The sequence below is a fragment of the Hyperolius riggenbachi genome, chromosome 4, assembly GCF_040937935.1.
Source record: "Hyperolius riggenbachi isolate aHypRig1 chromosome 4, aHypRig1.pri, whole genome shotgun sequence".
Lineage (NCBI taxonomy): Eukaryota > Metazoa > Chordata > Amphibia > Anura > Hyperoliidae > Hyperolius > Hyperolius riggenbachi.
Genome location: NC_090649.1, coordinates 334,460,934 through 334,487,564, shown reverse-complemented (window position 1 = coordinate 334,487,564; position 26,631 = coordinate 334,460,934). Strand labels below are relative to the sequence as shown.

Below are 26,631 nucleotides of genomic sequence, written 5' to 3'. Positions count from 1 at the left end.
TTTGTTGTTTTTGAAGGGACAATTAATGGGCCAAGTATATACTTTTGTTAATATCTGTGCGCCTAATGAATCACACGCTAAATTTTTTAGATTGGTGATTGAACAACTTGAGGGGTTCAGGGAGGGATGCTTAGTTTTTGGAGAAGATTGTAATTGGATCTCTAAGCCTAAAATGGATGTGTCATCTGGTTCCAGGAGTATTACGGCAGTAGCTAATAAATCTAGCAAAAAGATTTTTCAGAATGTTCATCTTGCAGATCAGGGGTGCGCACACTTTTTTGGCCCGCGAGCTACTTTAAAGTTCGCTGAGGCCAGGAGTTCTAACGACGGTTTAAATGCACCCGCACCCCCCCCCCCCCTTCCCCGGGAAAGTAGTTAGGTATAGGTCCCTTCAGTATAGGTTAGCTAGCTAGGTATGTGCCCTTAGAATAGGTTAGCCAGGTATATGTGCCCTTAGAATAGGTTAGCCAGGTATATGTGCCCTTAGAATAGGTTAGCCAGGTATATGTGCCCTTAGAATAGGTTAGCCAGGTATATGTGCCCTTAGAATAGGTTAGCCAGGTATATGTGCCCTTAAAATAGTTTAGCCAGGTGTATGTGCCCTTAGAATAGGTTAGCCAGGTGTATGTGCCCTTAGAATAGGTTAGCCAGGTATATGTGCCCTTAGAATAGGTTAGCCAGGTATATGTGCCTTTAGAATACAATCTGGCTTTAACCTCCCTGGCGGTAAGCCCGTGCTGAGCACGGGCTATGCCGCGCAGGGGGATTTCTCAGGCCCTGCTGGGCCGATTTGTTCACTTTTTGTTTTGCAACACGCAGCTAGCACTTTGCTAGCTGCGTGTGCAGTCTGATCGCCGCCGCTCCGCACCGATTAGGTGCCTCCGCTCGCCGCGCCGCCCCCCCCCCCCCCCCCCCAGACCCCGTGCGCTGCCTGGCCAATCAGTGCCAGGCAGCGCTAAGGGGTAGGCCGGGACTCCCAATGACGTCACGACGTCGATGACGTCATGCCGCCCGTCGCCATGGCGACGGGGGAAGCCCTCCAGGAGATCCCGTTCTTTGAACGGGATCTCCTGATCTCCGATCGCCGGAGGCGATCGGAGGGGCTGGGGGAATGCCGCTGAGCTGCGGCTATCATGTAGCGAGACTTTGACTCGCTACATGAAAAGAGAAAAAAAAAAATTAAAAAAAGAGTTTGCTGCCCCCTGGCGGATGTTTTGCAAACCGCCAGGAGGGTTAAGAAACACCACAGCTATGAAACCGCCCTCATCCAAGTCTGCAACGATCTGCTCATGGCAAGGGACAGAGGGGAATGCTCCATCCTAATCCTGTTGGATCTCTCAGCGGCTTTTGATACAGTTGACCATGAAATCCTGCTTAACAGACTGCAGGAGTACTGTGGCATCAGTGGATCAGTCCTCCAGTGGTTCAGATCATTCCTGACTGACAGAACACAGAGAGTATCCCTAGGTCCTATAATGTCCAAACCTGCACCTCTACAATTCGGAGTGCCACAAGGATCAATCCTATCCCCTCTGCTGGTTGCAATCTACATGTTGCCACTCGGTACACTTATCCTACGTCATGGCCTGACGTACCACTGCTACGCCGATGACACACAGCTATACCTGTCCTTCAAACCTGGTGGAACAGACTCTACCCCAAAAATAAACTCTTGCTTAGCTGAGCTACAGGCATGGATGAATGATAACTGGTTGAAACTGAATGCTGACAAAACTGAGGTCCTGTTTGTCCAAAGCCAGCACTCGCCATCAAAACAGCTCTATCCTAAAGCAACACCAATCAGGATTGGGAATTCAGACATAAACAGCTCCAACCTTGTGCGCAGCCTTGGCGTACTAATCGATGGGGAATTGAGTTTCAGAAACCAAATTTCATCTGTAGTTAAATCTTCCTTCTTTCATCTGAAGAACATTGCAAAGATTAAACATCTGATTCCCCCAGAGGATCTTCCAACCATAGTCCACGCCTTCATCACATCACGGCTGGACTACTGCAATGCCCTTTATGCTAGCCTCCCCAAAAAGGACCTGCGTCGCCTGCAATTAGTGCAGAATGCTGCTGCCAGATTGCTAACCAGCCTCGCCACTGTCACATTACACCGATCCTTCGCTCACTGCACTGGCTACCAGTAGAATGGAGAATACTCTTCAAGATTGGACTGCTGACATTCAAATCCCTGCACAATCTGGGCCCTGGATACATGAAGGACTTGCTGAAGCTGCACCACACCTCTCACAACCTCAGATCAGCAAGTTCTATAAACTTGGTCACTCCCAGAGTGCACCTCAAAAAATCTGGAGATAGAGCCTTCTGTCACGCTGCCCCTACTCTTTGGAACTTCCTGCCACACCCAGTAAAGACAGCACCATCCCTGGAGCTATTCAAATCCAGACTGAAAAGCCACCTGTTTAGCCTGGCATTTCCAGACTTATAAAATTCTTCCTCTGTACCACGATGGTCGGAGCCATGCTTCTGCGCTTTGAGTCCCATGGGAGAAAAGCGCTTTACAAATGTTATTTGTTGTTGTTGTTGTAGAATAGGTTAGCCAGGTATGTGTGCCCTTTGTATAGGTTAGCCAGGTATGTGTGCCCTTTGTATAGGTTAGCCAGGTATATGTGCCCTTTGTATAGGTTAGCCAGGTATATGTGCCATTAGTATAGGATAGCTGGGTATATGTGCCCTTAGTATAGGATAGCTGGGTATAGGAGCCCGCACGCAACTTACTTCCCTTCAGCTCCAGCGGTGGCCTCCTGGTCTTCACCCCCTCAGCCGCAGCTGACTGCAGGGCAGATAAGCCATTTCGGCGGCTGAGGGAGGCTCTGGCGGGCTGTGTGCGCTCAGGAGGAAGTTTTGCTTCCAGCGCCGCGCCCCCAGCCATGACAATGCGTCAGGGCAGAGCCGCCCCTGGCCTCTCAGCCACTCCTCTCTCCCCGCGAGATCAGCGGCCAGCAGCAGAATCTGACAGGACGCGGCCTATAGAGCTGCTGGCCGCACAATTCAATGGGACGCGGCCATGAGGCCGCGATCTACCAATCAGGCGGTTGTGATCTACCAGTAGATCGCGATTGACCTATTGGGCAGCCCTGTTGTAGATGTTTGGAGAGCACTTTTTCCTTCTGTGAAGGATTATTCATTTTTTTTCACATGTGCATAAAATATATACAAGAATAGATATTCTGTTTTTGGATCAATATTTTTGGGATAGAGTATAAGGAGCAGGTATAGGGAATATAACCATCTCAGATCATGCCCCTGTGTGGTTTGATTTGGATTTAGGGGTTAGAGATAGGCGTGATTGGCATTGGAGACTCAATTGCAACCTTCTGGATGATATAGAAGTTAAAGATAAGATAAAAAAAAATTAGTGGAGTATTTTGAGGATAACGAATTGGATGATATGGACAAGGGCATAGAATGGTCAGCTCATAAGGCGGTAGTGAGGGGGGGTCTTTATTTCCTTGCGAGCTAAATAAGAGTATAATGGTAAAATTACAGAATTATCAGAAACAGGAAAATTGGAATTAGAACATAAGGGTTCATTAGATCAGAAAGCACTAGATAGTTTGAACAAGGCAAGGATCAAATTGTCAGAGCTATTAGACGTAGACTGAGGGAAAAAATAGAATTTATTCTGCTAAATGGTTTGAAAATGCAAATAAAAGTGGAAGGTGGCTGGCAAGGGCATTAAAAGGACAAAGGAAAAGTGCATATATTCCTAGGATTAAGAATGATGGGGGGTAGTTGATCTGCAGGCACACAAAATAGCAAATGTGTTTAAGGAGTAGGGATGGTCGGAAATGCCAATTTCCGATTCCGCGGTAATTCCGCATTCCGCCATTGCCAAATACCGATTCCGCTTTCCGCTACCAATTTCCGCATTCCAATGCGGCATTTCCGCCGGAAATCGCGGAAATTCCGCCCGAATTTAACATCGATTTTCTCAAAAACTATAAGGTCTTTTTGAAAACTTTTTTTGCATCTTGTTCAGAAGATTCTGTTTAATAAACCCTGAAAATTTGGTGTTTCTATGACGTACGGGGGCTTTGCTATTAACCGTTAAAGTCGGTGAATTTTTCCTGTAATGTAAATGCAGAAAATAGGCAGAAGCAGATTTTCTGCATTTTACATTACAGTAAAAATCCACCGACTTTAGCGGTTAATAGCAAAGTCCCCGTAAGTCCTAGAAACACCAAATTTTCAGGGTTTATAAAACTGAATCTTGTGAACAAGATGCAAAAAAAGTTTTCAAAAAGACCTTATAGTTTTTGAGAAAATCAATGTTAAAGTCGGGCGGAATTTCCGTGATTTCCGGCGGAAATTTCCGCGATTTCCGGCGGAAATCCGCCTAACGCACTAGCATTACCGGTTTCCGCATTCCGATGCGGAAATGCAATTTCCGATCGGAATTTCGGAAATTGCATTTCCGCGGAATCCGAATGAGCATCTGAGTTAAGGAGTATTATTCTTAACTGTATGGACTTCTGAAAAATGGATCTAGGGATTTTGATAAAGTGATGTGGAAATATCTAGAGGAATCTGGGATGGTGAAAATATCACAGGAAAACAGAGATATAATGGAAAAAGAGATTAGCGAGGAGGAGGTGTTAGCTATGATAAAAGCCATGAAGGAGGGTAAGTCACCTGGTCCTGATGGTTTCATAAAGCAATATTTTTTCCAATTTGAGTGATGTGTTAGTGCCACCTATGTGTAGATTCTTTAATTCCCTCAAAGAGGGTAGAGAAATGCCCAAAGGTGTGTTAGAGGCCCATATAACAGTTATTCATAAGAGTGGAAAAGATCCAGCCTAGTGTCAAAGTTACAGGCCTATATCATTACTGAATTTGGATATAAAGATTTTTGCAAACATTTTAGTTGAGAGAATTAAGCCGTGGCTGGGATTAGTAGTTAAAGGAGATCAGGTTGGGTTTGTGCCTGGGAGAGAACGGAGAGATAATGTGGCAAGGGCGATGGCATTGTTTAAGTGCTCCTTAATGAAGGAAGTTCCTATGATTGTGTTGTCGACGGATGCAGAGAAATTGGGATTTTATTATGTCTACTTTAAAGACAACCCGAGGTGTGTTTGAAGAATGCGATCTGCATACAGAGGCTGGATCTGCCTATACAGCCCAGCCTCTGTTGGTATTCCAAACCCCCCTAATGTCCCCCTGCACTCTGCAATCAGAAATAGATCACAGCCGCGCTGTGCGTACTGTGTTTACATCTGTAGTGTCAGTCTCGGCTGCTCCCCCGCCTCCTGCAGAGCTCCGGTCCCTGCCCCCCTCCCTTCCCTCTAATCAGCAGGGAGGAAAGGGAGGCAGGCGGGGACCGGAGTTCTGCAAGAGGCGGGGAGAGCAGCAGACTGACACTATAGAGAAAAACACAGCCCGCTGCGACACGCTGTGTGTCGACAGCACGGCTGTGATTTATGAGGGATTGCAGAGTGCAGGGGGACCTTAGGGGGGTTTGGGATACCAACAGAGGCTGGGCTGTATAGGCAGATTCAGCCTCTGTATGTAGATCACATTCTTCAAACCCACCTCGGGTTCTCTTTAAGATTTATAGGATTAGGAGAGAACATGTTACATTGGGTGGATGCGCTGTACTCTAGTCCAACTGCAAGCGTTAGAGCAAATGGTGCCCTGTCGGATGCCTTCTTCTTGTCGAATGGAACGAGACAGGGGTGTCCCATGTCACCAATTATTTTTATTTTGACCTTGGAAGTTTTTTGTGTATTGTTAGGAGGTCTGGAAATATCCATGGCGTTAGAGTTGGAGATGAGGAGCATAAGATATCGGCTTTTGCGGATGATATTTTGTTTTATATTTCGGAACCTCTGGTGTCTTTGCTGAATTTGGTTAAGGAAATTGAGAAATATGTTTTTTTTTTGTTTTTTTTTAAATTGGTCGGTCTGTAAAGTGGTTTTGTAATTTGGTATATACCTTTGAGTGATGGCACTAGTTTATAGATTACAAGTATACTGCATGTTTATGGGAAATCACTTCCTCCACTGTGAGGTGAATGGTAGCCGGAACTTATTGCTTGAGTCAGGCAGCCTATTTCATATGTGTTTTTATATCTTATTACACAGACACATAGATAGAGAGATAGATAAAGAGATTTAGTCTTTTTTTTTTATACAAAAGATTAAGAACAATATAGCCTTATCAAAGAATAATGAACAGCATAGATATCAAAGATCTCACACACCTCTGTGTTTTCTATCTACACCAGAATTGCGCTTTAACTAAACTTAGGCTATAACTGTAGAATACTTGGTAAATACAATGCAAAACTAACCCCGGTTTAGGATTACCAACATGTAGAGGGTGCAGACAGGGACCCTGAACATCAATTGGGCCCTAGGCAATCTATCTGTCAGTACATCTAAGCTACAAAGCTAGGCATATGTCGCTACAGTATCATTCCCTGAATTGTCGCCCAAGGGATTGTTTCCTGATCCACGATGGGTGACAATTTTCGAAGTGTGTGTTTAGCTAGAGAGAGATGTGCAGTCATTCTGAAGGGAATGAGGGTATTCTTCCAATATTACACATTCTTCACACGTGATGTGATCCAGGTTTACTAGAAATGGACAGCATCTTCAGTAATAGATACCAACCACAAATAAATAAATCATTGATTTCAAGAGCCAAGTGAGTTTGAAAATCCCATGGAATTGATCCTAGTTACTTATGTTAACAATTACATGCACTTTAAACAAATTATAGCTCAAATGAAATGAATACTCTTTTGTAATGTACTAAAAAACATATTGTAATGATGTAATGTCAGTTTGCATAAAAGCTCAGCTGGACGTCGCAATTGTGACTAGGGATGGTCAATGAGATGCAAATAATTCTGAGCTGATGCAGGTTTAGGCAAATTTTATATGCATATATATGCAGCTTTAAAATGGGCCAACCAAATCCTGCCAAGGTGGATTCGATTGGTTCATTTTCAAGCTGCAAAAATTTGTATAAATCTGCATCAACTTGGAATTCTTTGCATCTCGTTGACCATCCTTACTAGTGACACAACTACACATCAGGCTTTTCTCATACAGCAGAGATGTTATTCATTATACCTGTATATACAATTCCTGTGTATATGTTACGGCCAGAACCCGAAGTTTGGCCACTGTGCGTTCTGGCCGGCCACTTCGGGTTCTGGCCGGTAAATGTGCGATGTGGCTGCGTTGGTGCGGCCAATGTTAGACAAGAAATGATTCCAGTAAGATTAATGTATGTTCTGACCGTCTCGCTGCGGCCAAATGTTTCAAAAGGGAGTTCATTTAATGAAATTAAGCCGGCAGCAATGTAACAAATGAAGCCGCCAGCTTCAGCTTTCTCTCCTCCCCCTGCCTCTCTCTCTCCTATAGACCACCGGGCAGTACACACGCGTGTCCCCGAGAGTCGTTCATTGCACCAGGGCAGCAGAGCGGGGATGCTGCAGACATTGCTTCTGCCAGCACCCGCTCTGCAGGAACGAACAGCAGGATCCCTGCTGCGACGAACGACTCTAGGGGGATGCGCATGTCCCTGCCGGCTGCCCAGTATTGTATAGGAGAGAGGCAGGGGGAGGAGAGAGAGCTGAAGCCGGCGGCTTCATCTGTTACATTGCTGCCGGCTTCATTTCATTAAATGAACTCACTTTTGAAACATTTGGCCGCAGCGAGACGGCCAGAACATACATTAATCTTACTGGAATCATTTCATTTCTAACATTGGCCTCACCGCCGCGGCCACTTCGTACATTGGCCGGCCAGAACGCAAAGTGGCCAAACTTGGGTTCTGGCCGTAACATATACATCAGATATATAGACACAGATATGTGTATCTGACGTTGAACATTTGGTGACTGCTTTATTGCAGCAGCACAAGTAACTGATTTTTTTTGTTTGATTTATTATTTTATTTTTATGTTTTGTTTTGGTAATAGCACTGCTATTACTGTATATACAATTTATTATATCTAATATCTGAGAAATCGACATTTTATATATATTTTTTTCTAATTTCAGTTTAAATAAATTAGGAGTTGGAGTCTGTACCCTATTTCACAACTCTAACCCCAGGTACCCAAAAATTACTGGTTGCTATGCAATTTTTGTGTGCTCCTATACTTTGTATAGGTCAAGCGCACGTAAAATGTAGCAGGACTGATGTCCCCATACGATTTCCATTTGTTTTAAAGGAAACCTTAGATGGGACGGTAGAAAAAATTCTACCTACCTGGGACTTCCTCCAGCCTTCTCATGGCTGATCCAGGCTGAAGGCTCACTTGCTGTTCACCGCCACCTCCTGGATCTCCAGCAATCTGCCCCAGATAAGTCCCTTAGACCTGGGACTTACTGCGTGGCCTCCCAACATGCTCCTATCGCCAGGAGAGTTTTATGCCTGCCCAGTACTACTGCACAGGTGCAGAACACTCCTGGCCACAGGAGAGTGCGCGGCCAGACTGCGCCAAGTAGACGACTTACCGGGGCCGATTGCAGAAGATCCAGAAGGTGGCAAGATGCTGCTAGTGGAAAAGGGCTCTTACTCTCACTTTTGCTTTGCTGTATTACATCTGCTCTAATGGAACTAATAAAATTCAGATGTTCTGTTTTTGTTAATAGCATTTGCACAAGTGTTAAAACTTGATTGACTTTTTTTTTTTTTGTTTGTCTGTTTGTTTTTTAGGTGGTATTAGTAAGATGGAATGAACCTTTCCAAAAGCTGGCAACCTGTGATGCTGATGGAGGGATATTTGTGTGGATCCAGTATGAAGGCAGATGGTCTGTGGAGTTGGTTAATGATCGAGGAGCACAGGTGTGGGCAATACTACATTGTTGTGCTCTATATGAATATGGTGTGTACATGCAGAGTTGGCCCAGAGTTCCAGGGTAAAGGAGAACTTGTTTCTGTTATGGAGGGGAAGAGTGTACGCACAAAAGACTGCCATTCTAAAAGCCTAGGCCTATTCATCTCATGGCTGCTAACTACTGTGATTGAACTGAATTATTGACCTGAAATCGCATTGTCGGTCAGGCATGCACTTGGCAGCACGGATTTTCATCCGATTCGATTATAATAATCGATTTGGATGGTCGATCGGCCACCAAGTCGTCTGATTTATGGATACCTTGAGGTGTTGTTTTGTCTTTTAGTGGAACAATGGAGTTGATTCACTAACCGGTATAACGAGCGCTGCTTCAGCAGCGCTCATTAAAAAACACTTAGTGGCCGCTATAGAGGCTACGCTTGCTCCCTGCAACGTAGTGTGCCTTATACTTGGTAAAGCTTGTTGCTTCCTTAGCAATGCCCGCTCGTTCTAATAGTGGCCGCCTCTGTGAAGTATTGCAACCGTGATACTTCACTAGCATAGTTGCTACTATGTTAATTAGTTACATCGTTAATTACTATTTTAATTAACATAGTAGCAGCTACGCTAGTGAAGTATCACAGTCGCGATACTTCACAGAGGCAGCTGCTATTAGAACAAGCGCGCGATGCTAAGGAAGCAAGAAGCTTTACCAAGTATAAGGCACACATCTCAGGTTCCATACTTACCTGGGGCTTCCTTAAGTCCCCTTGAGGCCGCTCAGTCCCTTACTGTTTCCCCGGGTGGCTCCTGTCACCTGCAATACTGTCCGAAAGCCTGGCCAAGACGCGTTTCCTCACGCATGCACGGCGCGCTTCCACAGCACGCAGGCGCAGAGTTCTCCCTGGGATGGGAGCGCGACGTGGAGCGTGCTGGGCCGTGCATGCCTGACGAAACGCCAGGCTTTCATTCAGTATTGCGGGTGACAAAGAAGCACTCCAGTGAAAATAATGTAATAAAAAAGTGCTTCATTTTTACAATAATTATGTATAAATGATTTAGTCAGTGTTTGCCCATTTTAGAAATCTTTTAAATCCCCGATTTACATTCTGACATTTATCTCATGGTGACATTTTTACTGCTGGCAGGTGATGTAGCTGCTGCTTGCTTTTTTTGGCAGTTGGAAACAGCTGTAAACAGCTATTTCCCTCAATGAAGCGAGGTTCACAGACAGGAAATTGCCAGGACCATGGTCCTCAGAGTTTCTTGTGGGAGGGGTTTCACCACAATATCAGTCATACAGCGCCCCCTGATGGTCTGTTTGTGAAAAGGAATAGATTTCTCATGTAGGGGTCAAGGGGGTATCAGCTACTCAGGTTCACTTTAAGTCAGAAATATCTGATCTGCATGCTTGTTCAGGGTCTACAAGTATAAGTGGGTCAGCAGGACAGGCAATTTGTATTGTTTAAAAGGAAATAAATATGTCCACCTCCCATATCCCTCTCACTGCAGAGCTCCATTAACATTCTTGCTAGTGACTGATTGTTGTATCTTTTGTCTCACATAGGTGAGCGATTTTACCTGGAGTCATGATGGCACCCAAGCTTTGATATCTTACCGGGATGGATTTGTGCTTGTTGGTTCAGTGAGTGGTCAGCGTCATTGGTCATCTGAGATCAATCTTGAGAGTCAAATCACATGTGGGATCTGGACACCAGATGATCAACAGGTAACCAATACAATTGTATAAATGTTTGTTGTGTTTTTACTTCATACTTTACAAAACAAAAATTTGATTATTGTGGCTTTATGGGGTTGGACTTAAAACACACAGAGTAACCGATTGCAGAGTGTAAGGGGCTTAAAAGGACCAAAAAGCCTTCTTACTAAAATGTTATTAAAAACAGAAATGTGCCTTCTTAAAACAAAAGGTATTTGTGATTATCCAGGATGGAGTGTGTTTCTGAGGTGTCCCACAATGCTGACTGCTGAATATATAAATCCTCCTTTCACGTCCCTAAGGCCCCTACACACGTCGTTCGCGGAAATCCGACGTGTGTATGGGCCTTAAAAGCTAAACACACTTTAAGAACCACTGGAATGCAATGATTTGTCAGCCTGTTAATTGTGCAGAGCCTCAATATAACATGCATGCAGACTGTTTAGACTGGTTAGTCTTCATCAGTGCATGGCAAGGATTGATATGGCTCTATTGGGTAGGACTTGAAACACCCAGAGTAACAGATTGCACTCCCTGAAAAGGATCTATAGAAAGATGCAGAGATAATTTATTGTAGTGTAGTACTTGGGGTAAATGGTAAACCTGATCGGCAGTCTTTTCTCAGCCAGATAAGAGGGGTTTGCCTTTGATGTACTTTTCAGGAAACGACTGAATTTGACAAGTTATTCAATAAGTCCATTTGCATATATAACTCCTAGTTTTTAACGCTTGCTGTCCTGGAAAACAGAAAGGGACTTCAGGCCAGCAGTAGGACTTATATATCCTATCTGTTGTTTTTTTCATTATGTCACTTTAGGTATGCTTTAGAGACCACCCATGTTAGTCATACACTTATGATTTAGGCACTAGTGCAGCCAAATTGATCAGAACTGCCACCAGGCAGGCTCCATATTCCTCACTACAGTGTGCCTTTAACCCTTTTATTACTGCCATATGAAACCACCTTAAAGTTTACCTGAGATCACAAAATAAAAAGATGTTACACTCAACTGGGGCTTCCTTCAGGTCCATGAGCACAGATACGTCCCTCGCTATGCTCCCAAGAGCCTCTCTTTTGGCTGCATTTAGCCCTGGGCAGGCATGGGCTCACGAGTCCAGAAGGACTCGAATTCGGTATTCAAATGAAGTCTAATGACTTCACCTGTGACCACAGGCAATGGGGGGTTAACTTGCCCAGAAGTCTTTGGTCCCATCTGCGTTTCATTACGTGCCATAGGCGTAATGAAAGCCACGTTCCAGGACTTCCGGCTTGAAAGAGGAGGCGTGGTAGTGAGTCTTGGAACATAGCTTTCATTACGCCTATGGCACGTAATAAAACGCAGATGGGACCGAAGACTTCTGGGTAAGTTAACCCCCCATTGCCTGTGGTCACAGGTGAAGTCATTAAACTTCATTTGAATACCGAATTCTAGTCCTCCTGGGCTCGTGAGCCTATACCTTGTCCTGGGCACGTGCGTGGAAGGGCCACACATGTGCAGAAGAGCCAACTGCTTGCAGGCGAACGGAGGCACTTGGGAGGACAGCCAAGGATGCATCCGTGCTCGTGGGGCTGTAGTAAGTCCTGTGTGAGTATAAAATCTTTTTATTTTGCAATTTCAGGTTTACTTTAAGGACCAGAGCATTTTTGATGTTTTAGCTATGTTCCTATTCAATCAGCAATAACTTTACCACTACTTAAAGGGACACAGAGCTTGTTTAAATAAAAGATGTATACTTACCTGGGGCTTCCTCCAGTCTCATATGCTCCGATCACTCCCACGCCGCTGTCCTCAGTCTTCTGCAGCGCCGGTACCGGGTCCCCGCACTTCTGTCAGTCGGCTCCAGTCTACGCAGGAGAAGTGCACTCTTTGCGTATCTCTCCAGAAACTGCTGGAGATACGTAGATGGCGCACTTCTCTTACGCCAGACTGTCTCCGACTGACGGAATTGCGAGGACTCGGTATCAGAGCTGCGGGAAGACTGAGGACGGCGGAGTGGGAGTGATCGGAGTGTATGGGGCTGGAGGAATCCCCAGGTATGTATAAATCTTTTTATTTAAACGAGCTCTGGTACACTTTAACCACTTAAGGACAAGGGGATTTCTGTGTGATCTGTGCTGTGTGGGCTCTCCAGCCCGCAGCACAGATCGTGAATGAGGCAGAGTGATTAGACTTCCCCCCCCTTTTTTTCCCCACTAGGGGGGTGTCCTGCTGGGGGGGTCTGTTCGCCGCCGCTCTGTGTGGCCGAGCGGGGGGGGCTCCTCAAAGCCCCCCTCCGCAGCAATATTCTGCGCTCCCTCCCCTTACCTCCCTCTCCCTCCGGATCCGTCCTGTACCGCCTCCAATAGGCTTTAGCCTATCAGACGGCGGCGATCCCCGGCCAATCAGAGGCCGGGGATTGCCGATCTCCTTTATGGCGCTGCTGCGCATCAGCGCCGTATTGATGTAAACAGCGGCGATTTCTTCCCCGCGTGTTTACAATTAGCCTGTGACCCTCGATCACCGGTTCGCAGACTGTTCACGGAGACACCCTCCGTGAACTGAGATGGAACCCACTTCGACCTGCCGACGCCTATCGGCGTTAGGCGGTCGTTAAGTGGTTAAGACTTATACGTTTTTTATATATATATATATATATATATATATATATATATATATATATATATATATATATATATATATATATATTATACATATATATATAAAATATACATATATATATATATATATATATATATAAATATATATATATAATATACACACAGTACAGACCAAAAGGTTGAACACACCTTTTCATTCACAGAGTTTTCTTTATTTTAATGACTATGAACATTGTAGATTTACACTAAAGGCATCCAAACTATGAATTAATACATGTGGAAGTAAAGTACATAACCAAAAAGTGTGAAAGAACTGAAAATATGTCATATTCTAGGTTCTTCAAAGTAGCCACCTTTTTCTTCGATTACTACTTTGCACACTCTTGGCATTCTCTTGATGAGCTTCAAGAGGTAGTCACCTGAAATGGTTTTCACGTCACAGGTGTGCCCGGTCAGGTTTAATAAGTGGGATTTCTTGCCTTATAGATGGTGTTGGGACCATCAGTTGCGTTGTGGAGAAGTCAGGTGGATACACAGCTGATAGTCCTACTGAATAGACTGTTAGAATTTGTATTATGGCAACAAATAAGCAGCTAAGTAAAGAAAAACGAGTGGCCATCATTACTTTAAGAAATTAAGGTCAGTCAGTCCAAAAAATTGAGAAAACTTTGAAAGTGTCCCCAAGTGCAGTCTCAAAAACCATCAAACGCTACAAAGAAACTGGCTCCGAGTCACCAGCCTCAGAAATCGCAGGTTAACAGCAGCTCAGATTAGAGACCAGGTCAATGCCACACAGAGTTCTAGCATCAGACACATCTCTAGAACAACTTTTAAGAGGAGATTGTGTGAATCAGGCCTTCATGGTAGAATATCTGCTAGGAAACCACTGCTACAGACAGGCAACAAGCAGAAGAGACTTGTTTGGGCTAAAGAACACAAGGAATAAACATTAGACCAGTGGAAATCTGTGCTTTGGTATGATGAGTCCAAATTTGAGATTTTTGGTTCCAACCACCGTGTCTTTGTGCGACGCAGAAAAGGTGAACGGATGGTCTCTACATGCCTGGTTCCCACCGTGAAGCATGGAGGAGGAGGTGTGATGGTGTGGGGGTGCTTTGCTGGTGACACTGTTGGGGATTTATTCAAAATTGAAGGCATACTGAACCAGCATGGCTACCACAGCATCTTGCAGGGGCATGATATTCCATCCGGTTTGCGTTTAGTTGGACCATCATTTATTTTTCAACAGGACAATGACCCCAAACACACCTCCAGGCTGTGTAAGGGCTATTTGACCAGGAAGGAGAGTGATGAGGTGCTGCGCCAGATGACTTGGCCTCCACAGTCACCACACCTGAACCTTATCGAGATGGTTTGGGTTGAGCTGGACCACAGAGTGTAGACAAAAGGGCCAACAAATGCTAAGCATCTCTGGGAACTCCTTCAAGACTGTTGGAAGACCATTTCAGGTGACTACCTCTTGAAGCTCATCAAGAGAATGCCAAGAGTGTGCAAAGCAGTAATCAAAGCAAAAGGTGGCTACTTTGAAGAACCTAGAATATGACATATTTTCAGTTCTTTCACACTTTTTGGTTATGTACTATACTTCCACATGTGTTAATTCATAGTTTGGATGCCTTCAGTGTGAATCTACAATGTTCATAGTCATGAAAATAAAGAAAACTCTTTGAATGAGAAGGTGTGTCCAAACTTTTGGTCCGTACTGTATATCTCTTTTTTTTCTGCATAAACTGGTCTTTTTTGGGGAGTATTTTCTCCCTTGAATATTTTTATTCATTATGCTTTTTAAAGCAAAATAGAAAAAAAAACTGAAAAAAAATACATTATTTTTCAGTTTTACCCATTATAGTTTTAAAAGGAAAAGTGCTACTCTACATGAAAACCACAAATTTTATTGGGCTACATCTCCCGTTTATCACAAAACTTAAATTACCGTATTTTTCGGAACATAAGACGCACTTTTTCTCCCCAAAAATGGGGAGAAAGTCCCTGCGTCTTATATTCCAAAGGCAAGGAATCCCCGACTTAAAAACACCCGCCGACCCACCGCTACGTCGGGGACTCTCTGCCTTGTCCCCCTGTGTGGTCTGCCGGCCCCCCGCTCCTCCGGTAACAATGACTGCAGAGCGACTCACTTCCCTATGGATTCCAGCGCTGGGTGGTCTTCTCCGCCTCCATCTTGTCAGCGCTACCCCTGTAAAAGAATCGTTAGTGGCAGAGCGGCTCGCCTTCCTCCAGCGGCAACGATCTGCAGTCATCTTGCGTACTGCGCGGCTTCCCCTAGTGACGGTTCATGTTAATGACTCATTGAGTCATTGAATCATTAACATGAGCCGTCACTAGGGGGAGCCGCGTGACTTCCCCTTGTGACGGCTCATGTTAATGATTCAATGAGTCATTACCCATGACAAGATGGATGGGGAGAAGACCACCCAGCGCTGGAATCCTTAGTGGACGCCACATATAACGTTCTCTGTCGGCTGCGTTCGATCAGGTGTTTGCAACTCCCGGCCACTACAACTCCCGGGATACACTAGGGGCTGCGAATGCACTCAACATCACGGCTACTTCAAACCTCCAGGTCTTCAGCATTGCAGCATTGACAGCTGGAAGATGGATGCCACAGATGGCTGTGGAGGTCTGTGGCACAGCAGGGGTTACTGGTGGAGGAAGGCATACATGTGGCACAGAACTCCTTCTATGCCACAAATCTCATCTATATGTACCCCTTTCTCCAGCATTACATTATAGACAGAAAATGAGTCTCATCCTGTTAGACCAGTGTATGGCAGGAGCTGGACCGTCTCCCTATGTGCATCGATCAGGCGCAATGTTCAGCTGGGCAGCTCTGTATCCACTGTAGTACAAAAATGAAAAAAGAAAAAAAGCTTTCTCAGCTACTGTGTAGATATGGTGTAGAGCTCTATCCAGGACAGGTCTCACCTCCTTGCAATGTGGCTGTGCTTTGATAACAACCTGTAGTAGCGTTTGTCCCACTTAGCCGGAGACCAGGCTTTCAGGCTGTAGCAGTGGAAGTTACCTTGCGGTGGCATGCGCTAAGGATAGCTCTGGATCGTAGGTAAAGTAAGTAGCTTTTTATTAACAGACAACGTTTCACAGATGTCCTCCCCCCATTTCATCAGGTTTTAAGAGCAGTCACAGAAATTCACATTTATACTGACAAAAAATGCATAAATTAGCTGTGTGGCCAATCACCATTCATTAGGCGGAGTTGGGAAGCTCACTATCTAGTTGAATATTAAATAAGGGGATGGAGTCAGTAAGTTCATCATCTATTTGAATAAATAGGGATGGATTAGGAAATGGAATGTTAAAGAGAATCTGTACTGTGAAAATCTTACATAAACGTACCAGCCTGTTTGTTGTTTTCTCCTAGCCCCTCTGTGACATTTTCGCCGCTCCCCGCTGCTTTCCTGGTGATAAAATCACTGTTTTATTCATTGTTTTTGTAAACAATGAAGATGGCTGCCAAACAGGATATACATCATCAGAGGAGGTGCCTGTTTGCAGAGGCTCCTCTCAAACCGGAATTGATTGCTGGAATGTTACTCCAAGTGTTGCCTTACCTGCTTGTCTGAGCTCTGCACTGATCTCTCTGCACTCACAGCTGTTTGGAATGTCTCATCTCCATGAGCCTTGCAGAGATGCTGGCTGTGAGCAGAGACATTGCCTGTGACTCATACAAACATAAGCTACAAAAAATAATTTGAAAGGGGAGTAAAAATGTGTTTAAAGAGGAGCTGTCAGCCATACTATGCCAGATAAAAAAAAACTACATATATAAGTAGATATATATTTAGATAGATAGATAAGTACTAGCTCTATGTAAGGGATGACGGAGCCGCCGCCGGAAGGCAATGGGGCAGCCGGCGGAGTCCATAAGTCTGACGGACTCCGCCGCACGCTTGCTGCCCAGAGGCTTCCCCGCCCTCTCACCGGCTCACTATAGGAGAGTAACGCGCGCACAAAGAGACAGGAACTTTATTGTTCCCGAAGGGGAGTCAGCTGACCAGGCTGGTCAGCTGACTCCAGCAGTGCTGGGGATTGGTTGGGCGGCTGGAGGACGCTGCTAGAGCGTTCCCCAGCATAAAAGGAGCTGCCTGTCAGTTGCTCCTTGTCTGCTGTCGTGAATACACACTCTGTGTTAGCGCTCAGACCTTAGTGCAGTTCCCTGGTGTTGATACTAAAGATTTCACACCTTAGCTTAGGAATATTGATCTGTGTTGTGACCTTTGCTACCCCTGACTACTCTACCTCTTGCTGATCTTGTACCTTTGCCTATCTGATCCTTGTTGCCGACCTCTGCCTGATTACCGATTACTCTTCTGCTTTCCGCTCCTGTACTGCAGCTGACATCTCCGTTGCCGAACCCTTGCCTGTCTGACCTTTCTCCCTTCAGTGGAACGTCTCCCACTGGAGGGTTATCTCTGAGGCTTGCCTCTCCGAGACGCCTGCCCCAAGCAGACGATTACTGCTGGCGGTCGAGATTCCTCACTCAGCCTGGTTAGAGGATCTCGCTCACGGGGTTCCCATTCAGAGGTAACCACACCTCTGAGGAATTGCCATGTGGTGGATATTTCCACACTTCCGTGATTTTACTGTCTTTATTGTGTTCTTTTGCTGGTGTCCAGAGGTTAGCTATATATCGGATTATCGGTGATACTGCAGATCATCAATAATCGGGTATATATCTGCATTCTTGGTGATACTGCAGATCGCCAATAATCAGATTCTCTCTGCGTGTTGACACCGACCGTGACAGAACAGCAGACCACTAGTATGGAAGCACTACGCAGTCAGATCGAGACTCTAGCCACCTCACTTAACAACCTTATTGAGGTGGTTAATTCACAACAGACTCAGATCGATCAATTGGCTGGGTCTGTACGAGTCTTACAGACGACTGTGGCCACTGTGCAATCCCCTCCAGTGACAGATCTCCGTATGCCAGTGCCCGAAAAGTTTTCAGAGTAAAGATCCGACTTCCAGAACTTTCGCAACCGGGTTTTGTCTTATTTTGAACTACGACCAACTGCGTCAGGTTCTGAGCAGCAAAGGGTGACCTTTATTAAGACCTTATTGTCCGGGGACTCACAAACCTGGGCATATGGTCTTTCACCTGAGGATACAGCACTGACGTCAGTTGAGGAGTTCTTTAAAGCGATGGCTATAATTTATGATGACCCGGATGCTTCGATCACTGCTGAGAGTAAGCTCAAAACTCTCAAGCAGGGTCGAGATTCGGTGGAAGTATATGCGGCTGAATTCAGAAGGTGGGCTGTGTCATCTAGGTGGGGGTCCTACGCTTTATTAGACTGTTTCCTCTCAGGCCTATCAGACGCAGTCTCTGAATTGATGTTAGGACACCCAGAACCCAAGTCTGTCGATGACGCCATTTCCCTGGCGATACGGGCAGATCGCAGATTGCGCTATCAGCGCCAATCGAGAGGCAGGAATGCAGTAAGGTCTTTCTCTTTTGCATCTTCATCGCCTACCCCTCCTACTGACGAACCGATGCAAATCGGACACTTTCGGTTGACTCGAGCCGAGAAAGAGCGCAGAAGGCCGGAAAATCTTTGTCTATATTGTGCAGAGCAGGGTCATATTGCTCAAAATTGCCCCAGGAAATCGGGAAATGCTGCTGTCTATGTGTAGTTAGAGGTAATACCCTAGACGCACAGAGCTTACCTCTAAATCAGAATAATCGGTTACTCCTCCCGTGTTCCATTTCCTGGGGGAATTTTACTGTTTGTACGGAAGCTTTCGTGGATTCTGGGTCCGCGGCCAATTTTATGAGAGGTTTGTGAGAGGGCTGGGTGTGCCCTTACAACCCTTAGAGCGACAAATCGTCGTCACAGCAGTGGACGATTCTCCCCTACAGTGCAGACAACCTCTCTCCCAGACCCCGATGTTGTCTTGCACGATAGGGGTTCTGCACAAGGAGAGTTTACAGTTCCTTGTTTTACACATGGCAACCTCCACGGTGATTCTTGGGATGCCTTGGTTGCAACTCCACTCCCCGCAGATAGACTGGGCCTCAGGTCAGCTACTCAGTTGGTCGTCTTTTTGCCACAATCATTGTTTGGGGAAGATTGCTATGTGTGCCACCAAGATAGATGTTATGGGGGTACTCATACAATACACCGAGTTCGCTGACGTCTTCTGCCCTAAGTCTGCTGATAAACTCCCACCTCATCGGAGTTTCAACTGTCCCATTGATCTAAGATCCGGTTGTATGCCCCCTAGAGGTCATCTTTATAACCTGTCTGGGCCGGAGAAATTGGCAATGTGGGAGTACATTACAGACAATCTGGCAAAAGGTTTCATCCGCCCTTCCCGGTCGCCAGCCGGGGCAGGGTTTTTCTTCGTAAAGAGGAAGGACGGTGGTCTTAGACCTTGTATCGATTATCGAGGCCTCAACAAGATTACCCTAAAGAATCGCTATCCATTGCCTTTAATAGACGATCGCTTTGCCCAAATTACCAATGCCAGTATCTTCTCAAAATTAGACTTACGTGGGGCATACAACCTGGTGCGCATCAGGGATGGTGATGAGTGGAAGACGGCCTTCAATACACCCAAAGGGCATTACGAGTACCTAGTTATGCCCTTCGGGTTGTGTAACGCCCCAGCCGTCTTCCAAGAACTAATAAATGAGGTCTTCAGAGAGGTTTTGGGGAAATTCGTGTTGGTCTACCTTGACGACATATTGATCTTTTCTCCGAATCTCGGAGAACATCGTAAGCATGTCAAGTACGTTTTAAGGAAATTGAGAATGAATTTACTCTATGCAAAACTAGAGAAGTGTGTCTTTAAGGTCACTCAAATTCCTTTTCTGGGCTATATTATTTCGACCTGAGGTCTCGTGATAGATCCAGAAAAGGTTTCGGCTGCCCTTGAGTGGCCGCAACCAGTGGGTCTGATAGCACTTCAAAGGTTCCTGGGCTTCGCTAACTACTACCGGAGATTTATCAAGGGATTCTCTTCGGTAGTAGCCCCTCTGACTAGTCTAACCAAAAAGGGGGCTGACCTATACCATTGGTCAGCAGAGGCTCAGTCAGCCTTCAATACTCTGAAAAAGATGTTTTGCTCTGCACCTATTCTAAGGGCTCGTTTCCACTGTAGCAATGCGTAATCGCCTGGATTCCACCGCTGAAGAAATCGCATGCGGCTGCGTTTCCCCATGCGGATTTACCCGCGATTTCGCATGCAATTTCGCATGGCAAGGAGCCAGGCGACATTAACCATGTCACTGCCTGTGTAAAGTTCCATTGCCTTTCATGCGAAATCGCGGGGAAATCCGCATGACAAAGCCGCATGCGATTTCCCTATTGAATGCATTAGCGGCGATTCGCCCGCATTCCTGCCGCACTCGAAATCTGACGACCCTGCCGTGCAGATTTTTCCCACACCGAAAAACGCTGCCGCCGCACACGTGGAAACAGCCCCATCCACTAACATTGAGTATGCAAATTCGCATGCAGTGCCCGCATGCGGATTCGCTATAGTGGAAACGAGCCCTAAGACAGGTTGATGTCACCCTCCCCTTCATAGTGGAGGTGGATGCCTCAGAAATTAGGGTGGGGGCGGTCCTGTCTCAACGTTCAGGTCCGCAGGGCAAGACACATCCCTGTGCCTATTTCTCACGTAGATTTTCTCCTGCGGAGAGAAACTACGATATAGGCAACAGGGAACTCCTCGCCATTAAACTGGCCTTCCAAGAATGACGTCACTGGCTGGAGGGGGCAGAACACACGATTCTGGTATACACCGACCATAAGAACTTGGAGTACATTGAGGGCGCCAAGAGGCTTACTCCCCGACAGGCCCGCTGGTCTTTATTCTTCTCTCGTTTCAGATTTGTCATCACCTACACCCCAGGTTCTAAAAATGTTAAGGCGGATGCTCTCTCCAGGTGTTTCGAACCCGAGACAGTTCAGTCTACACTTCCAGAGGGCATTATATCCAATAAGATAGTGCTAGCTGCCACGGAAACATGGGAGGATTGGGCTGCTACACTAGCGTCCTACCAGTTAGATACCCCGGATGGGAAACCAGAAGGGGTCCTCTTCGTACCACTTCCCTTCCGATTGCAAATCCTGCAGCTGTTTCATGCCCATAACAATGCGGGTCACCCTGGGCTCACTCGCACTCTGGATTTGCTCACTAGGTGCGTGTGGTGGCCCTCCTTGGCCTCGGATTGTAAGGAGTTTGTCAGAGAATGTGTTGTGTGTGCCAGGAGCAAGCCTTCTCTCCTTGCTCCAGTGGGAACTTTACAATCCTTGCCAACAGCCAGTGAACCATGGACCCATCTGTCCATGGACTTCATTGGTGAGCTCCCCAGATCGGAAGGCATGTCAGTTAAATGGGTAATCGTGGATAGGTTCAGCAAAATGGCCCATTTTGTTCCCCTTAAAGGATTCTCTCCGGCCCAGGAGCTGGCCGATCTCTTTGTACAGCACATCTTCCGCTTGCATTGTATCCCGGATGATGTGGTTTCCGATAGGGGGGTCCAGTTTGTGTCTAAGTTTTGGAGGGCTTTTTGCCATACTTTAGGTATGAACCTGTCGTTTTCATCGGGGTATCACCCTCAGTCCAACGGACAAACCGAAAGGGTTAATCAGGCTCTGGAGCAGTTCTTGAGATGCTACGTGGCGGCCGCGCAAACAGAGTGGCTTAAATTTTTGCCTTTTGCCGAGTTTGCGCACAACAACCTGAAAAGTTCATCAACAGGGTTGTCCCCTTTTCAGGTTGTGTCAGGGAAGTCCCCTAAATTTTCCCCATTGCCTGTGTGTTCTACTCCCTTCCCTGCCCTGGAGGACTGGCAGAGGGCTTTGAGGGAGCGTTGGGGACAGGTGAAAAGAAATTTAGGCCTAGCTTTTCAAAGACAAAAAGAACAGGCCGATAAGAGACGGTCTGCTGAGTGGCACTTTGCTCCAGGAGACATGGTGTGGGGGTCAACTAGACATTTGGCACTCAGACAGCCATCCACTAAATTGGGTCCCAGGTTCATAGGGCCTTATCCAGTGGTCAAGAGGATCAATGATGTCTCTTACGTTATTGATCTCCCAAACAGCATGAGATGTGGGAGATCGTTCCACGTCTCTCTGCTGAAACCGGCAGTGTATGTAGATTCCTCTCCCCCCCCCCTCAGTGATGGTAGCGGGCCAGACAGAATATGAAGTTGAAAGGATTTTGGATTCTCGTCTGGTGCAGAATTCGGTGCAGTATCTGGTCCATTGGAAGGGGTATGGGGTGGAGGATAGATCTTGGGTACCGAAAAACCGCATGCATGCCGAGAAATTAAGAAAGAGGTTTCATTGGCTGCATCCTGAGAAACCTGGTGGAAAGTGTCCGGAGGCCACTCCTCAAGGGGGGGGGGTACTGTAAGGGATGACGGCGCCGCCGGATGGCACGTGGCGGCGGACTCTGCATCCCAGGGGGATTCAGCTCTGCTGCCGGCGCGGGCAATGGGGCAGCCGGCGGAGTCCGTAAGTCCGACGGACTTCGCCGCACGCTTGCTGCCCAGAGGCTTCCCCGCCCTCTCACCGGCTCACTATAGGAGAGTAACGCGCGCGCTAAGAGACAGGAACTTTATTGTTCCCGAAGGGGAGTCAGCTGACCAGGCTGGTCAGCTGACTCCAGCAGTGCTGGGGATTGGCTGGGCGGCTGGGGGACGCTGCTAGAGCGTTCCCCAGCATAAAAGGAGCTGCCTGTCAGTTGCTCCTTGTCTGCTGTCGTGAATACACACTCTGTGTTAGCGCTCAGACCTTAGTGCAGTTCCCTGGTGTTGATACTAAGGATTTCACACCTTAGTTTAGGAATATTGTTGTATATTGATCTGTGTTTTGACCTTTGCTATCCCTAACTACTCTACCTCTTGCTGATCTTGTACCTTTGCCTATCTGATCCTTGTTGCCGACCTCTGCCTGATTACCGATTACTCTTCTGCTTTCCGCTCCTGTACTGCCGCTGACATCTCCGTTGCCGAACCCTTGCCTGTCTGACCTTTCTCCCTTCAGTGGAACGTCTCCCACTGGAGGGTTATCTCTGAGGCTTGCCTCTCCGAGACGCCTGCCCCAAGCAGACGATTACTGCTGGTGGTCGAGATTCCTCATTTAGCCTGGTTAGAGGATCTCACTCACGGGGTTCCCATTCAGAGGTAACCACACCTCTGAGGAATTGCTGTGCGGTGGATATTTCCACACTTCCGTGATTTTACTGTCTTTATTGTGTTCTTTTGCTGGTGTCCAGAGGTTAGCTACTGTATATATCGGATTATCAGTGATACTGCAGATCATCAATAATCGGGTATATATCTGCATTCTTGGTGATACTGCAGATCGCCAATAATCAGATTCTCTCTGCATGTTGACACCGACCTTGACACTCTACTTACAAAACGTGTATTGCACGGTCCAAGTGTTGATTTCAGTGAACTTTATAAAATAAAAAAGGTAAATGGAGAGAATTCTGTTCGCTGGCAGGGGCCTATCTTTACTCCCTCCAGCTGAAAGCCAATGGTGAGGTCATTTCCTCCCTTACTCACCCCTCCTCCCCACACCAATAGGAGCGTTATGTCTCGGGCAGGGAATCCCTAAGGAAATGGTAGAATGGACGGGGGTCCCCATGGATGCGGTGCGGTGGTGGCGGCCACTGCCCACATGAATCGGCAGAGATGCCTGTCCGACTGGAGTGTGGGGAGGGGGCAGACGCGGACAGTCATGGGAGGCAGCCAATGAGAGGAAAAGGAGTGAGAGTGACACAGGCTGCAGCCACTCATGCTGAACTAGCTGTGTCTGTGCAGAAACGGCTCCCCAATCCCCCCCGCCCCAGCTTGCACTGCAACATCTCTTTTGCGGCTGATTACTGGCTGTGTACTAAGGAGCTGGGGACATGAGGATCCATCTCTGCAATAAAAAAGTAAGATTGATTTTAAAGTTATTGTGACGCTCACACGGTTCCCAAGAAAACCGTGTGTGCGGCATTCAAGTCGCAAACGCAAATTCTATTGCAAAATAGTAGAAATGTCATTTTCTTTTTAAATCCACTTTTTTTTTCCTCTTCTCCCCGGCTCTTTGATAGCTTCTAATTACAGAACCTTTCACCTAAAGCTGGCCATACACTAGGCCGATTCCCCGCCGGTTGACAGTAGATTTGATCGCTGGGATCGAATCTGCTGTCACATCGTTCCCACTACACACTAAATTTCGATCTATTTCGTCCGATCCTGTCGATCGCTCCGTGCAGAAAATTACCGTCGAACGCCCGTGGGTAGTGTGCGCGTCGCTAGCGGCGTTCGAGTGCCCGACGACCGACGCAATAGAGCGGCAATACATTACCTGCTCCGCCGGCGCGACTGCCCCCGGTCACCGCTGCTCCGTCTCCGCTCTGGTCTGGTCTCCAGGTCCGGCATGCTTCACTTCCTCCTGCCCGGCAGGAATTTTAAACAGAAGAGGGCGCTCTACTGTTTAAACTTCCTGCCGGGCAGGAGGAAGTGAAGCATGCTGGACCCGGCAACCAGAGCGGAGACGGAGCAGCGGTGACCGGGGGCAGTCGCGCCGGCGGAGCAGGTAATGTATACGGGGCGGGGGGGGGAGCGGCGGCAGCAGCAGCACCACCACAGATTGTGAACGGTTTCAGGCTGAAATTGGTTCACAATCTGTTTGCAGTAAAGGTAGCCATACGATCCCTCTCTGATCAGATTCGATCAGAGAGGGATCTATCTGTTGGTCGAATCTGATGGCAAATCGACCAGTGTATGGCTACCTTAAAGAGACTCCGTAACAAAAATTGCATCCTATTTTTTATCATCCTACAAGTTCCTAAAGCTATTCTAATGTGTTCTGGCTTACTGCAGCTCTTTCTACTATTACAGTCTCTGTAATAAATCAATGTATCTTTCCCCTGTCAGACTTGTCGGCCTGTGTCTGGAAGGCTGCCAAGTTCTTCAGTGTTGTAGTTCTGCTATGAACTCCCCCTTCCAGGCCCCTCTATGCACACTGCCTGTGTATTATTTACATTAGTGCAGCTTCTCTCTGCTCTATTATCCTTTACAAGCTGGATAAATCATCCTCTGAGCTGGCTGGGCTTTCACATACTGAGGAATTACAGACAAAGGCAAAGCTGTTTGCTGGAAGAAACGAGCAGCCTGAAACTTCAGTGCATGAGAACGGGGAAAGAAACACACAAATGATCTCTTGAGATTCAAAAGGAAGGCTGTATACAGCCTGCTTGTGTATGGATGTATTTTCTATGTGTGGACATACTGTACATCAACCTACTTCCTGTTTTGGTGGCCATTTTGTTTGTTATATAAACAAACTTTTTAAAACTGTTTTTAACCACTTTTAATGCGGCGAGGAGCGGCGAAATTGTGACAGAGGGTAATAGGAGATGTCCCCTAACGCACTGGTATGTTTACTTTTGTGCGATTTTAACAATACAGATTCTCTTTAAGTGTTAAAAGCTGTGTCCTGGAAGGACATAGTCCCCTGCTGTGACGATGCCATCAATCTAGTTTTTGCCCGACAGTATCTAATAAAACTGAGCAAAGAGAGACAAGCGGGCTCCAGCTTTCACACCTCCACACAGAGCTGGCAAATGCACAGATCTTATCAGGGTCTCTCTGGAAGCAGCTGACCTACTGTGACCCAGGAATCCCCAATATCCATATTTCCTTCACATCTTCTTCACAATTAATAGCATAGAAAGTTTCTAGGCCACTGAAAAGTGCACAAGTTCTGAGGTTCAACTTGCTGCCGGAGCTAAAAGAGTTTGGACAAGCTAGATGCTTCCGAACCCAGGCTACAAAGGGGAGAAGTAAACACTGTGTTATGAGTCATATCTAGTCCTCATGTTTAGTACCAAATGATTCCTAAAATTACGCTGATTATGAATATTAATTCGGGTTCTTGATGTGACCTACGGGCACGGAGAAAGCGGGCAAAACATGAATTGGGCCAAAATCTCTCCTTGTCTAAGGGGGCACTGCCTTATTCAAATTGCCCAGGGCTGGACTTTGACGTGTCATGATCCCTTCCATCTACAGTGAGGTTAAAACTCCAATGACACAAAGGTCCAGCGTTCTTCACCTTTAATCTGACGTCGAATTAACATCAAATCGACCAGCCCGCAAGACACGGGCCAAAACCTCCATCTTGGATTATTTCTCACAAAGGCCTCAGGCCGCATGGACTACCAATAATTGTATTTGAACTATACAATAAGACATTCTGTTTCTTTTCATCTCTACTCTCTTTCTATCAAACCAATCTGTTCTGCTGGACAGGTATATTTACCTGTGGGCTAAAGTATGCTGTATGTGTATGTAGTTTTAGAATAAAACTAAAGATTTTATCGTTCAGTCTTGTGCTTGTTCTGGTCATCTGATTGTTGTCACAACGAATCTGCCCTCTGAAGAGTGAGTCATACTACCGCATTGTT

The 26,631-nt window shown here is 46.4% G+C and overlaps 1 protein-coding gene across 2 annotated transcripts in view; it reads left to right on the top strand.

Moving 5' to 3' along the window:
- TULP4 (TUB like protein 4) overlaps window positions 1–26,631 on the top strand; it is a 218,142-nt gene that overhangs the window by 96,334 nt on the left and 95,177 nt on the right. For both annotated transcript variants that reach the window (XM_068231856.1, XM_068231857.1), the window contains exons 3-4: window positions 8,704–8,832; window positions 10,392–10,553. In XM_068231856.1, coding sequence (XP_068087957.1) covers window positions 8,704–8,832; window positions 10,392–10,553 — 291 coding nt within the window. The remainder of the gene's footprint in view (window positions 1–8,703; window positions 8,833–10,391; window positions 10,554–26,631) is intronic.